Raw genomic sequence first — 14598 nt, forward strand, 5'->3', positions numbered from 1 at the left:
GAAGTGACTGGCTTCCTCAGAGCTTCAAAGACTTGCTCAGTGTCAGCTAGCTCTTCAGGGTTACATTGAGACGAGTCAAGCAGTCATCTTTTAATGTACTTATTGTATGTTATGTTGACTGTGTCAGTGTTAGAACCCTAAAAAAGTTGCTATACATCTCATACAGCAGAATATACACTCCAGCAAACGTCCATATTTATACTATTCTAGCTCTCTCTAACCTACTCTATCAGCTATAATTAATGAGTTCCCTATTCCTATTAATACAAACTTTATGTTTTATGAAAATATATTTCATTTAGTAAGTTTGAACACTACCTTTGACAAGCACGCCCAGTTTTTGTGCTGTGCTCTGTTTTGGTTTTTTTTTCAGAAAACTGCCAATCAGCACTTTCACACTGCATGCAATTTTATGTATCATGTTGTTCTATTCATGTACTACTTAAGGAGACCTTTCATACTCTTCACACACGTTCTAGAACCTCCCCCCCACTTCAGTTTTGTCCTTTTAGTACCACTACTATACTAAATTCACTAAATATGCATGTTCAGCTTGGAGAAGAGAAAGCTGAGCGGTGACCTCATCACAGTCTACACCTTCATCAAGGGGTCCAGCAGAGCAGGAGGTGCTGATCTCCTCTCCTGGGTGACCAGCAATAGGACATGAGGAAATGGAATGAAGCTGCATCAGGGGAAGTTCAAGCTGGACATCAGGAAAAGGTTTTTTCCTGAGAGGGTGGTCAGCCCCTGGAACAGGCTCCCCAGGGAAGTGGTCACAGCACCAAGCCTGTCAGGGTTCAAGGAGCATCTGGACAACACTCTTAGTTGTACGGTTTAGGTAGTCCTGTGCGGAGCAGGGAGTTGGACTCGATCATCCTTATGGGTCCCTTCCAACTTGAGATACTCTATGATACTATGAACCATATCTGCATTATTTAAAAAAAAAAATAAAAAATATAGAAGTAAACATAACTCACTTTTTTTCAGAAGATAACCTTTTTTGACAATATTTTTATAAAAAGCATCCTTTGTTTTCCGACGAATTGTATTGTAGATTTCTTTTCCATCCACTGTATCATTAAGTACTTGTTCTTGGTGCTGGTAAACATATAAGAAAAACATATTTTAAGCTAAGAAATCACCAGTAAAAAATTGCATACTATGAAGCTGCAACGAGGATCATCTCACTGAATGCTACCAATTCACTACTATTGTTCTCTCCTGCATTTTAATAAAGCAATATCATTTTTCATACAACACCCTTGCTAGAAATGTAATAAAACTACTTCCACATTTCCATAATCATTACAGAAGTTTTCAGTACAGACCAACTTCTACAAAGTAACATTGTGTCTTTTTCATATTAAATAAAAAGCAGCATCTTTCACCGTGATTTCTGTTAAATGTATGCAAGTCTTTGAAGATTGATCTAGCTTCTAACTGTCTTCTAACAAAGCTTTTGGGACTGAGTAATGATGGATAAACTCTGAAGCAACAGGAATAGCGCAGATCACAATTAAAAGCAACTCACTCAAAGTTTCACAGTCCCTCATTAATCTCATTAGAACTCACATGTCCTAATTAAGTAGAACTCAAGACAAGAGAAGAAAGTAGAAACAGAAAGCAGGAAAAGCATAAATTCACACAGAAAACTGTGTGAAGGATCTGGAATTGCAAGTAACAAATGACAATGGCCAAAAGCCAAGCCAAGTTTGACCTTACCAAGTAAGCTGATCAGCAAAAGTTCTTTAGTCGAAAGAAAACATGAAAAGCAAGATTGTAAAGTGGTATGAACAGAATTGAGATGAAAAGTGACATATGAACTTGTGCATAATAAACATTCTACTTTTCTTCCTGCCCCTGTATCTACAAGAATTATGATTTTGAACAACATGACAAAAGCAAGATGAAAAATACTTCGGTATTTTACTACCGGGAATCACCGGACCTACAGTGGAAGCAACATCCAGATGGTTACAAGCTCAAGATAATCTCCACAACCACACAAGAAAGGTGCACAAAAGAACAGATCTAGTGACAAATATTTTTAAGTAAATTTCACAGTAGACACAGGAAGTCAATCAGACTGACCCTAAAAATATGCAAGACTTGGATTCCCGCCCCCCCGCCTAAAAACCATAAAATGTAGTAGTATGTGGAAGGGAGATAACACAAAGCTGAACATAAATTGTAACACTGACCACTAAATTTTTAAACAAAGTCACAAATATCTCTGAATAGGTTAAAAGAATCTGAATTAGCCTCACACGGAAAATTATTAAATGCAGAGATTATTAATACAGGAACTGTAAGGTGCACATGCAAAAAGCTAAAATGAAGACAACTACTGCCATGATTCAAGAGGGACGATGGAGCACGAGGAAAGTTCAAGGAGCAGTCTCAGGATTCGTATTTGCGTTTTGTTCGAGCCGCATTACCGAGCAGAAGTTAACAGCAGCAAACAACTGGGAAGCACTGATGACACAACACAATTAGCAGTATAGGAAAGGTTGGACTAACAAGGTGTGAGTCTACTAGTACAACATAAAAGTTACACCTGCTGGCACTTACCACTAGAAAACAAAATGAGAAACTTGAACAGCTGAGTTGCTCACAGGAGGAGTGAGCTATGATATAACATGGCTATGAACACGTACTGGGTCTGGCAGGGACGGAGTTAACTTCTGTCACTGCAGCCCCCACGGCACTGTGTTTTGGTTTTGTGACTAAAACAGTGTCGGTAACACACCAGTGTTTTGTCTCTTGCTGATCAGTGCTCGCACAACCTCAAGACTTTCTTCATTTCACACTCTGCCCCCCTCCTCAGCTGGGGTGGGCAAGATGCTGGGAGCAGACACAGCCCGGACAGCTGATCAAAGGGACATTCCCTGCCACACAAAATCATGATCAGCAATAAAACTCTGGGGGGGGGGGGGGGGTGTGTCTCCGGCTCAGAGACCAGCCGGGCACCAGTCTGTTTGCAGGAGGTGGTGAGTGACTGCCTTTGCATCATACCCCCCACTCCTTCCTTTACTTATTAAACTGTATTTACCTCAAAACAGGAGTGTTTCTGCTTTTGCCCTCATCCTGCAGGAGGGGGAGTGAGCAAGCAAAGGTGGGGGTCCTTAGGTGCTCACCAGGGTCAACCCACCACAGAAAGTAACACCTATTCTAGGATATTTCTGTTAAGTATTTTCCAGAGAGAAAGGGAATTACCCATGACATGGTACTCTAAACTGTTCTGGTCACCACATTCAAGACAGGCAAGCTTGAACCAAAATTGGTGGCAGCAGGGCAACGATGAGAACATTACAAAAGGACAGATCAGCTTTGGTATGCTCAGCTTAGTGAGCTAAGGCAGAACACAAGAAATGTTCTCACATTAATATGACAAATCTCACAGAGGCGCATGAATTGACCATAACTCTATTTAGGAAGGAAATTAAGGGCAAATTTCTAACCATTGAAACAGGAAAGTTAGGGAACAGAGAGGGAACAAAATATACATGTGTACTTTATAACTAGCTATAAGCTTATGAAAAGCTAGATGATGATGATGTGTGCTTATTACTGGTGGCATTTTAGGACGAACTTCTACTATGGGGCAAGAGCGCTCCAGAACAAGCCCTGCAATAATCCCTGAAGCTTTTCTGTGCAAACAGGTTTCCTCTGGCAGAAGAAAAACGCCAGACACAGAAGACAGGAGGGCAGCAGCCTGGTTCCCCCTAACACGGGACTAAGGCACAGCATGGTTGAACCAAGGACCAGAGGCAGGGGCACACAGCAGAGGAGGAACACCTCAGAGCACAGACAGAGCTTACCGTATTTTCTGTTGACTACAAGCCAACCTTTGGTAAGTGAATGCATTTGAGGATAAAACAAAAGAAACACACGAGCTGAAAAAATCAGAATTGGAGAGGACGCTGTTTAACTACCACTGGTATCTCTGCTGTGATTCAGTTCATAAATTGAGTTGATGATGATTAGGTCTATGTCTTCAACAACAAACGCTCAGAGACAAAATCTTACCTGCATTGGAACGGGATCTTTAAGGTAATATCCTTCAACAATCTGTTCTTTTCTATAGTGCTCAATGATGTCAGCAATACTGTTCCAATAAGAAAAAGAGGATTCAAATGTTAAGCAGGTTAGAGAATTTGCTTTTCCATACAACCACAGAAAACTTTTTCACAAAGTTTTAATAAAATCAAGTGTTAAACATCATAATCTCATTTGCAGCAATGAGAATTTACTAACGTATTGAAGTCAAGAAAGTTCACAAAACTGTATTCAGAATGTATTAATTCTAAACTCTGCAAAATATTTTAATTAGTTGCTTAAAATGCCAATCGAGGACACTGCTTTTTCCACATTCAAGTAGCAGATGTGCATTACCAGCTCTCCAACCAGGCTGAAAATTGCTATTTCATTGGCAATAATTTTCAAAGTCCTAGAGTAACTAGGGAAGGGGAATGGGAGACAGCACAGTGCAGAGCAATTTCCTTCTAGGAAGACAGGAATAGAAACAGAAAAGGTTTGTATCAGAGCTTATACAGATAATACTTGGGAATCACTGAGCTATACTGTTACATTAAATACTCAATCACTAGCACTCCTCCACGGGGAAGCATTCATTCTAATCACCAGATTCAGATCACATTTGCGTTTGGAAGGCTTAGGAGTGAAGTAGTGACAGATACAAGCTGAAATTCAAGGCGCTAGAGTTGCTGTAACTTATTTTTTTTGCGGTTACTGAAATTCACACTGTAATAAAGAATAGGAACATGAACATAAAGTAGAAATGAATCATTCGTACACAAAAGATCAACCTAAAAAAAAGAACTAAATAGTTAAGTAGAAAATAAAAATATACTGCATGTGTCTTCTCACTTTATGCATGTTTAGCAGTGTGTGCAGAGATAATCAACAAGGCACATAGCAATGAAATCTTCAACCTGTTACAACGGGATGCAGTTGTGTCCAACACAGGAACAGTATCTGATACTGTAAAACTAATCTCAAAAACATTTAAATAAAGCTATAGCAAGACATCTTGGTTCACTTTTCTCTCTCTCATTCTAAAGCTATGAACTACTGCACACTTAATACAGTAATTAATCTTGCCACAAATACGTCTGTTTCTCAAGTATGTAGAATGACATGAATTTCTCATTCAGTATTACTGAAATCAAATAATTTATTTCAATTTTTAATGAGATGCAATCTGGATATGCCACTTTCTGCATAAAAATTTAAACTTTGCCACACTACAGAAAAGAATGACTCAGTCATTATATTTTTGCATGTCGAATAGTTACTGTCAACATCTTGTAATAAGTAAAACAGCATTATATAATTTTTTTTCACCCATCAAATCAAGAATACCTTGCCTGTCAATGCCTCCTCTCCTTCCTTAGTTAAAAATGCCAGCTGGAGTTCCTCAATAGAAGGAGCAGGTGCCTGATTTCTTCCAATTGTGTGAAGCAGGCTGAAGAATACACTCAGTTGTATCTGAAAACTCCTTTCCAAGTTAGAGTACTGTACAGAACGGGACTCTACGCCTTGATGGAGCGACTAAGGGCTTGGCTCTGCAGCCCTCTCCTCCCTCAAGTGAAGGTGATTCAGATGGCGACCTTTATATTGCCTTACGACTACGACAGCTCAAATGCCTGAACAAACCAAACACTGCAAACACAGAGATAGCAGGTATCTCCAGACAAGTACACTACAGAATGTGAATCCGCAAGTGATCAGCATTATCTAACATGTAAAAAGTCAAGCATGAAATCAGACGGACAACAAAACTTATCTAGAGGACAGGAAAATGAATCACGAAGCCTTCTTCAATGTCTGACAGCAACAACAATCCTACTTACACAAAACTCATCAAGGTAAGTACAAATAAACATAGATTTGGAGGGGAAAAAAACCAAAACCACCAAAAAAGTTAAACTTGGTTTGATATACAGAAATAAAGATGGATCTCAATACTACAGTACAGTTACTTCAGTAATTGTAAAGTGCTCAGCATTAGGCTTGTTAGGTTCCCCAGGTTACAGCTACTTGGATGATTTTAACAGTATCTCACCATCATGAGCAGTGTAATTTAATACTTGGAGTGAACTGAGAATTATTCAGAACTAAGCACCACCATCCTATACACTGTGAAATTATGAAGACAAAGAATTAATGCTAAAGCAGTATTGTTCAGCCTATGACAATACAGATTAATCTACCAGTTGAAACATAATTATCTTCCAATTGTCTAACTTTGCAAGTTGTGCTGTCTTTCAAATCTGAGATAACTCGAAAGCTTGTTCACTCTATAAACCATTGGTCCAATGTTTCTTATCTTTTTGTTTGACTTAGAATCACTAGAAACAAAGAACACCACCTAATTTTACAGGTTTTTTGGAATGCTACCTGTTGAATTTCGGAAAGAAGGCAGACAGAAGAAAAGGACAGGAGAAATGGCCTGGTATGGTTTTCCTACCACACGTTCAAAAATCAGAATTGAAACAGGAATAAATGCCATCTTACGTAAAAACCACTGTGAAACACACATGGAACTTATTCACAGAACGGGTGAAGGCAGAAAGCAGTTCTGGAGACCACCTAGGCCAGGCCCCCAGCTCCAAGCAGGGTCAGTGACGGCAGGTTGCTCCAGCCCTTGTTCAGTCCCATCCTGAGCACCTCCAAGGAAGGAGACTCCACACCTTTCTGGGTAACTTGTTCTAGTGTTCGATTCACCTTTGTAGTAAAAGCCGTACACCACTAATTGCACATCTTTGGATTGCGACCTCATGACACAGTTACTAAAATCACAACCGTACACAGTCTGCCTGGCATGGAGTTTATTTTCTTCCTAGCAGCCCGCGTGGTGCCGCATTTTAGATATGTGGCCGATGAAATGCTGATAGCACACCGGTGTTTTGGCTACTGCTGAGCCATCCTCGCAGCGTTGAGCCTTGCCTTTTTCCCCGGCCTGCTCCCCAGCACCCACCCCACAAGTAGGACAGGGGTGGGCAGGGATCTGGGAGCGGACACAGCGGGACAGCTGGCCTGAGCCAGCCAAAGGGACGTTCCCTGCCAGATAGTGTCACGCTCAGCAGTAAACGCTCAAGAAAAGGAGGAGGAAGAGCGGGGGGACGTTAAAACACCTGTGGAGGGGTGATGCTGGTCGGCAGCCCAACATTCTGCAGTGCTTGCTCATGCCCTGCCCTCAGGACAGGGGAGAAAACAGGAAAAGCAAATCCGCCAGAACTCGTGGGTCAAGATAAAGACAGTTTAATAAGTGAAGGGAGGGGGGAGGATGCCAGTGATGTGAAAGCAATCGCTCACCACCTCTCACAAGCAGACTGATGCTCACACAGTCTGAGCAACACCCACCTTGGAAGACGAAACATCCCCTCCAGTTTTTACTGAGTATACCTCTTTGGATCTCTGGAAAACAGAGAAAGTTTCAACACTGAGCAAACACTGCTCAGCAGGAGCCAAAACACTGGTGTTATCAACACTGTTTTAGTCACAAATCAGAATCATGGCGCTATACTGGCTGCTGTACAGAAAATTAACTTCACCCCAGTGAGACTCAGTACAACCACCAAGAAACGGCTTTGCTAATTTTTCCATGAAAATGTAGAAAGATGACTAATGGAGTAATCTGTTATCCACGGAATAAACAGAAAAATCCACAAAAGTTAAACGCTTTCCTAAAGTCTATGGGAAAATACTCCTTTGTTACACAGTCAACATAAATCCCGCAACAGGTATGCAATATAGGTGCTATATACTGGGACCTTCACGTGGACAGCTGAAAGACTGCAGGATGGCTGTTCTGCAGAGACGATACCAGAGAACGAAATAATGAAAGCAGATCTCCCTATAACAGACTGCAAACACAGCCCGTCGGTCATGCTCATCAACAGACATTTTAAGCAATTTACATACAGAGTGGTGCAAGCACATACAAAAGGAACAGGCTGGTGGAAAAAAATAAGTCTTCCTGCGCAGCACGGACTACGAGGTTCCTGAGATGTACCCAGGACCTCTTTCCCTGTGATCACCTGCAGTAGCTCCTTCTGGAATACAAGCAGACACACTCTTCCTTATACAGGTTATTGTGGTTCCAGTCCCACACCTGGATAATCAAAATATCTACGTAATAAAACAAACTTCTTTCACTTTGTGTTTCCTTACTATTCTTTCTCTTCTTACTTTTGTATGGAAAATCTTGGTCTATAAATTATTGAGACTATAACTGTAATCGATACTCTGCAGGCAAAGAGCAGATTGCTTTCATTTTATCTCTTACCCCAATTACAATCACAAAAACTTTAAGAGACTATTAAAAATAGTCTTCTATGAAGGACCATTTTGTAAAGAACTAGTCTAATACTAGTACCAGATTTCAAAGGAGATACCTTGAGAGAGAGCATTTACTGAACAGCTTAATACAAAAAAAGCTTAGAGTTAATGGAAACTGTTGAACAGATGCAGTAAAACAAGAAGCAGCACTCCAAGGTGAAAACTTCAGATTTAAGATGACAAACACTACATTCTTAGATAATCCGCAGAGACAGAACTCTCTGCACCAAGAAATGCTTATAAATGCTTTCATTATCTTGCATAAATTCATGCTTTGTATATCTCTGTTCTGGATTCAGTGCCTTGTTTATTGTTTTTCAGACACTTCCCATTATTCCACACAACAAAAACGCACTGGCCTTCACATGTTTAAAGATTTCTTTCTTACAGTGTCCCCATTAAATAAACTAATACAAGAATTAAAAAGCCCACAAGGTTATTCCTTCTCTCCTGTTTCTTATTTATTGCCCTCTGCAGTAGATCTTACATTACCGAATTTGGGCAGTTACCTTCATCATTTTGCAGCATTTTTATCTTGCATTGCATACTTGAACCTCCAGGAAGTTTGACAATTTGAAGCACATACTAAAGTTGGAATGAATGTGAGCCTAGGAATATAGTAGTAATTCTCCAAAACACGCAACAAAAATTAAGCTTTTTAAAGCTACTCATATTCTCTTTCACGCTGAGGAAGTTCTCTTCAAAGTAGGTACCAAAATATTAAAAAAAGTTTAAAAGCATTTTGTCATAACTTAGTGCTGCTTAACTTCACAATCTTTTTTTCCATTCAAAGAATCTTTTTCAGATAAATCTAATTTATATACACGCTTCAGGTGAATCCAGCACTGTATTCTAAAGTAATTTAAAGGAATAACTTAACACAGTAATTTTCTGAAGGTAATACCATTTAATGCTGCAAAACCATTTGAGACTAATAAGAGTTCAACTAATTGAGATGAATAACAGTTCCGCTAATTTGCTAGTTTGTTTGACATCACCTACAGAGGGGGCTCCAAGCCTCTCATCCTCCTTGTAAGCCACTTAACTAGAGAATGGGCAAAAGAGCATTTACCTTCACGAAAGGCTGACACAGCAGCTAGCCTGGTTTTCAATGAGGATGTCTGGAGGCCAGACTGATTAATGTAGAAGGTATTCAAGCAGCCTGGGTGTGGGATATGCATAGGTTCATAAGGTTCCCATGGTTTAGCCTCACACCATTGTCCGTTTGAAGTCATATGAAAAAGTCCACTGAACTTCTTAGTTAGGAGACCTCGACATTTTGTCAGCCACACCAGCTGCTGGATCTCTAACCACTCAGAAGCCAAGCTGGAAGTGAGAGAAATTCTGTATTGGGATGAAGAATGCCCTGGTTCTAGGTGAGCAAGTCTGGAAAAGTGCTGAGTTTATGAGGCAGGCAACCACCTCTGTTAAAAAGGAGGAGGCAAGTTTTCATTATTGAGAAGTCTTGCATCTACGACAACTCTAAAGACAACATTATCAAGCTGCACTGATAGCTTCTCCCACAAAACTTAATTAATTCTTGTTATTTCTTTTTCTTCTTGTACAAATTACTATTTTCTTGTACCAACGGGAAAACAAACACATCTCAAGTTTGCTCACTCTAAAGGAAGTGATCTGTACTTCTGACCCAAGTATTACACACATATTACAATGGAATTTAATTGCTTTTTCCAATAATGAAGGTGTTTTTTCCCTGTTCCTGTAAATATCCATTTGTATTATTCGAAAATCCTATCGAGTGTCTCAGATCAGATTAACATTTTCCCTTTTCAAATAGACAAGAATACAAATAGTAGCTTCCAAGACAACACAGCATTGTCTCAATTACAGATCCACATATGATCCATACGATCCACAAGCTTTTGGAAGAGAAAGAAGCGTGTGAAGAAACTGGTTTGCAGAAGAAAGACAACACTTCAAAAGAAAGAAGCTACGCTTAGCCTTCTGTAAGGTTTAAGAACTGTCTCAGTTACAAGTAACTACTAAGAAAGTTAAGTAAAATGGTTAGCATACTATTAAGAAAACTACAGTCTTATAGCAGTAAATAATTAACAGGAGCAAGTTACAAAAATTCTTTACACAAATAAAATGTGCACAATTCCTTTTACCATTAAAACTTACCTATTATAGTATCTGCCTCCCATCATAAACTGATTGTTTGATGTTGGGCATATTTTAAAACGCTGGATATTTTCACTGGTCCGAAAATAAAGTGAATAATCACCAGGTGTATTATCTGAAGGCCTCACAAGAAAACTGCACACCTGACCAACTGAAAAGATACCATAAAAGTGTTAATTTTCTCAGTGTTAGATTTGAGCCCTTATCAAATCTTTTTCCTCATAAATTAGCATGAATTGCACACTTGAAGAAATGCAAAGTCTATAAAGTAAGTTCCAATAGTGACCTCAGACTAGAAGAACTAGTTCTAAACTGCCAAAATTAATGCAAAATGGTTTAGCCGTAGCTGGCAACCTAGCTACATCATTATTACTTCTTTACAAGAGCTTACAAAAAAGAGTTTGACAGCATGTTTTCAAAAATTGAGTATTAGAACAGAAATTGTTTAAATATGCTATTTAAAATATGGGTCAGAAATCTTGATGCTTTCATTTAAAGAAGTATTTGCTCTATGAAAAGGCTAAAAAAGTATGTAATACGTTTTCCTTTAGGTATATAAAAGCCTATTCTCCACAGCATTTTGATGAAGACATCAATAAATGAAATAATTTATTACACATTTATTAACTGTACTTCAGAACATACTCAATACTCATAGCCACAATAGTTCTCTTCCAATGTAGTATTCTACCGAGGTAACAACCACAGGGGCTGGTCAGACTAAGACGCTCATATATGTTCATACATAAAAAGAAGTTTTGCCACAGTTTAATACGAATAGGATCACTTTGTGCCATTTCACTACCACTGTATTTCAATCAGAAATACAAGTACCTGTCATCAGCAAATTGTAAGCCTCTTGTTTGGAGATCTTCCCATGGAACCATCTTAACAAAGATGAAGAGAAAAATTAGAAAGCAAGACTACCCAGCTCTCTTTTTTGGCTGTGGTGACATCCAAGGCTCTGGCACCTATGAATTGATCTTTATTTAAAAAGACCTAATACATATAGATGAGATAATCAATGATTATGCTACTTAATGATTCTGTTCTAACAACAGCATGAAAAAACTAACATGAACTGGTATATAAATAATTTCAGTAAAAATGTCCAGCACTTGGAGTTGATGTTCAAATCCAACTCCCACTAGAGATGAAAATGAATTGTCTAAACAGTAGGTAATTTGACAGGCATTATTTGAATCATCATTTGAATCATCAGTCTCATAGAGCAATTTACTTGAATCAAGAAACCCAAAGCTCATGCAAGGAGGTTAAACACTGTACAGAAAAACAGAATTTTGCCAGAAACTGTGGAAATAAAACCTAGCTTTGTTAGACTACTGAATACAAACTGCTTTGATCTCACAGTTAGTACCTTCCCAGAGTACCAGTGTCAGAGCAGTGTCCTAAAGAAGTTCAGCAGCCTCCCTCCAGTCTCAGCCCGATACTTAGAACTGCACAGAACAGCTTGACATGCTACAACTTAATAGCTTATCTTCTGTCCTTTAATGAAAATCTAAAAATATGGCTTTTTTATGTATCAATAAAGAGCCCCCGTTCTAATTTTCTTTCTATACTACCTTTAGAGAATAATTTCTGGCTACCGGAATGTTCGAAGGAATCGCTGTCTCCCCAGGATTCCTCTGAGTGGCACAAATAACTGTAGACGGGCAGTACCAAAGCTCCATGCATCTGCTACAAACTACTTTGCAAATAAATAAATAAATAAATAAAAACCCCAGCATTTGAAGGCCTTCTCTACGGCCGAATTGACTAGCAGAACACTAGCAAGCAGTAAATAAACAACAAATACACCAGCGATTTTCTTTCTCCTGTTAAGGTAACAAGAAATGCCTCTTTCTGCCATCAGCTTCTTGCAAACTGGGCAACAGAGAAAAAGCAGCAGGTGCAAATATGGCAAGCAGATGGAGGACAGGTGAAATAATCAAGCCACTAGAAATTTTCTGGAACTTTCTTATGCCACTCGTCACTACTACTGAAAATAATCTATCAACAGCCTGACATATCAATACATTGTTGATTCTAAATTGCAGTCAATCTAAAAAAAAAAAAAGAAATCTAAGTATTTAAGCAAATAGAAGAAATCTTACGAGCCCTCCGGCTTTCTCTTTGAAATTTAACAGAGACAAGCTGTAAGTATCACACTATCATGTTTCTAATGGTACTTTGCTCTCTCTCTGAAAAAAGGTTACCTCTGAGGCAAACACTATGGTCAAGAAATACTCCATTGTGCATATTTTGGCTGAAAGTGATCATACAGGGACTCATCTAAGATTTTAACACTGCAAAACCCATTAGCAATAGGTATACTTATTACAGGACTCTTTCATGTTAATTATCATGCAATTTCAGCAGCTAGTATAGAAAAAAGTCTTGAGATGAAAAATTAAGTATCTTTGGTTCACCTTCCCAAAAGTTGGGAAATATCATAGCTGACGCTTAGAAACAGTTATGATTGCTTTTAATAACAAAACAAAAATCCTTACATTTTGCCTTCATGTGGATCTTCTTCTCTTCCCTAATAAGAAAATTAACATATTAAGTGCATGTCAACAATACAGCTCAGTTTTTTTTTTAAAAAAAAAAAAAACTTCATAGTTTAAGGCTTTCTGTAGCATTAAGTCTAAGACATTCTTGAACCAACAGGCTCATTGCAGTTCCATGAAAAGAATTTTCCTCTTCAATCACTAAGTGGAAATTCAGCCAAAATATGTTATTTCAGAGGATTGCTCCTGTCATGTTTTCAAGTCCTTCTTTAAAAGTGGTGACTTTTTTAAATCTCAGCTTTCCTAAGGTTAACTTAATCACTGATACATCAGTCTGCAGTTCAATAATCTAGTGCTGCCACGTCAATTTAGCCATTCACATCCTGCCACAGACCTGTGAGAAGCATCTGCAGGTAACACTGCTATTAGCAAAACACACGTACTATGCAGGAAAATATTATCAAAGACGTTTGATAATATTTGACTCCAAAGCAATGGTGAGCTTGTTAAAAAAAAAATAATAATTTTTTTTTTCTTTTTTTTTTTTTTTCCCCCTTCTGAAGTATGTTAAACCTTCTGTTCCCCTACAGTAACTGAATTATCTGCAGGTCACCTGGCTAGCTTCTTGAGCCCACACAAGCCTTTCTAGGTATAATTAACTCATCAATAGATTTTTAACCCACACTTCAACCTTAAAAAAAGATAAAGACCTACCACAATGTGAAATTACATTCTGTACAGTTTGTGAACGTTTCATGGCAAATAAAAAAATGAATATGCAATTAATTGAGTACCAGATTCTTTACCAGGACAGTGAAGTTTAGGAAACTGCCTAGTAAACATAATCATTCATTAGTACTTCTCGTTGGACAACACGCAAATGAGCACTTTTTTGATACTGAATTATGCTTAGAAGTTTGTTACACTATTTTAAAACAAGCAGCTCCAATTACTATGTTTAGAAAAGTACATAACTAGAAAACAGGAAATTAAATGTCACTAGTTTTGGTTTATTTCAATATTGTTTTACCAAAAAATCTCATTAATTTAAGAAATTTGAATATAAAAATGACTTACCACTTCTTCTACGAGGTCTTCTACAATAAGACCTTGCTCATCTGTCCGTAGGTTTGTAACCCACATCCAGCCATCTTCCAATTCATTATGGACAATAAACATGTCTCCTTTAAGGAAACTGAAGAGGGTTACAGCAAGATTTAGATCAGAGATACAATCATAATATAAAGTTTAATGAACACAATGAAATCTTGAGTATAATTTCTGCAAAATATTTGAGAAAACCTGTTCATGAAAAATGCATGAACTGATGCTCCAAGCACATCACGTGTATTCTTCCTCACCGTTAAGTGGCTACTATATATGAGTATTTATAGTGCTGATTTATGTTTACTATCTAATACATACTTCAGTTCTGTCAACATCAAAGCGTGCTGAGGATGTATAAAACAAAAGTAACACCGCAGAAATAATAAAAGTTAGTAATTTTGTTCTTTTGTCAAGAGAGATCAAATACTAAACAAAAATAAAATAACCAGAGATACCCTTAATAGTCTATTAG

General features: G+C 38.2%; 1 protein-coding gene across 3 annotated transcripts in view; it reads right to left on the reverse strand.

Annotated features, from left to right (window-relative positions):
* Nucleotides 1-14598, reverse strand: part of RASA1 (RAS p21 protein activator 1) — a 61724-nt gene that overhangs the window by 23327 nt on the left and 23799 nt on the right. For all 3 annotated transcript variants that reach the window (XM_054184554.1, XM_054184553.1, XM_054184555.1), the window contains exons 5-10: nt 14097-14214; nt 13020-13051; nt 11344-11396; nt 10510-10660; nt 4030-4108; nt 978-1098 (exon numbers count right to left, since the gene is read on the reverse strand). In XM_054184554.1, the coding sequence (XP_054040529.1) occupies nt 978-1098; nt 4030-4108; nt 10510-10660; nt 11344-11396; nt 13020-13051; nt 14097-14214 (554 nt within the window). The remainder of the gene's footprint in view (nt 1-977; nt 1099-4029; nt 4109-10509; nt 10661-11343; nt 11397-13019; nt 13052-14096; nt 14215-14598) is intronic.

Source organism: Rissa tridactyla, chromosome Z, assembly GCF_028500815.1.
Source record: "Rissa tridactyla isolate bRisTri1 chromosome Z, bRisTri1.patW.cur.20221130, whole genome shotgun sequence".
Taxonomy (NCBI): Eukaryota; Metazoa; Chordata; class Aves; order Charadriiformes; family Laridae; genus Rissa; species Rissa tridactyla.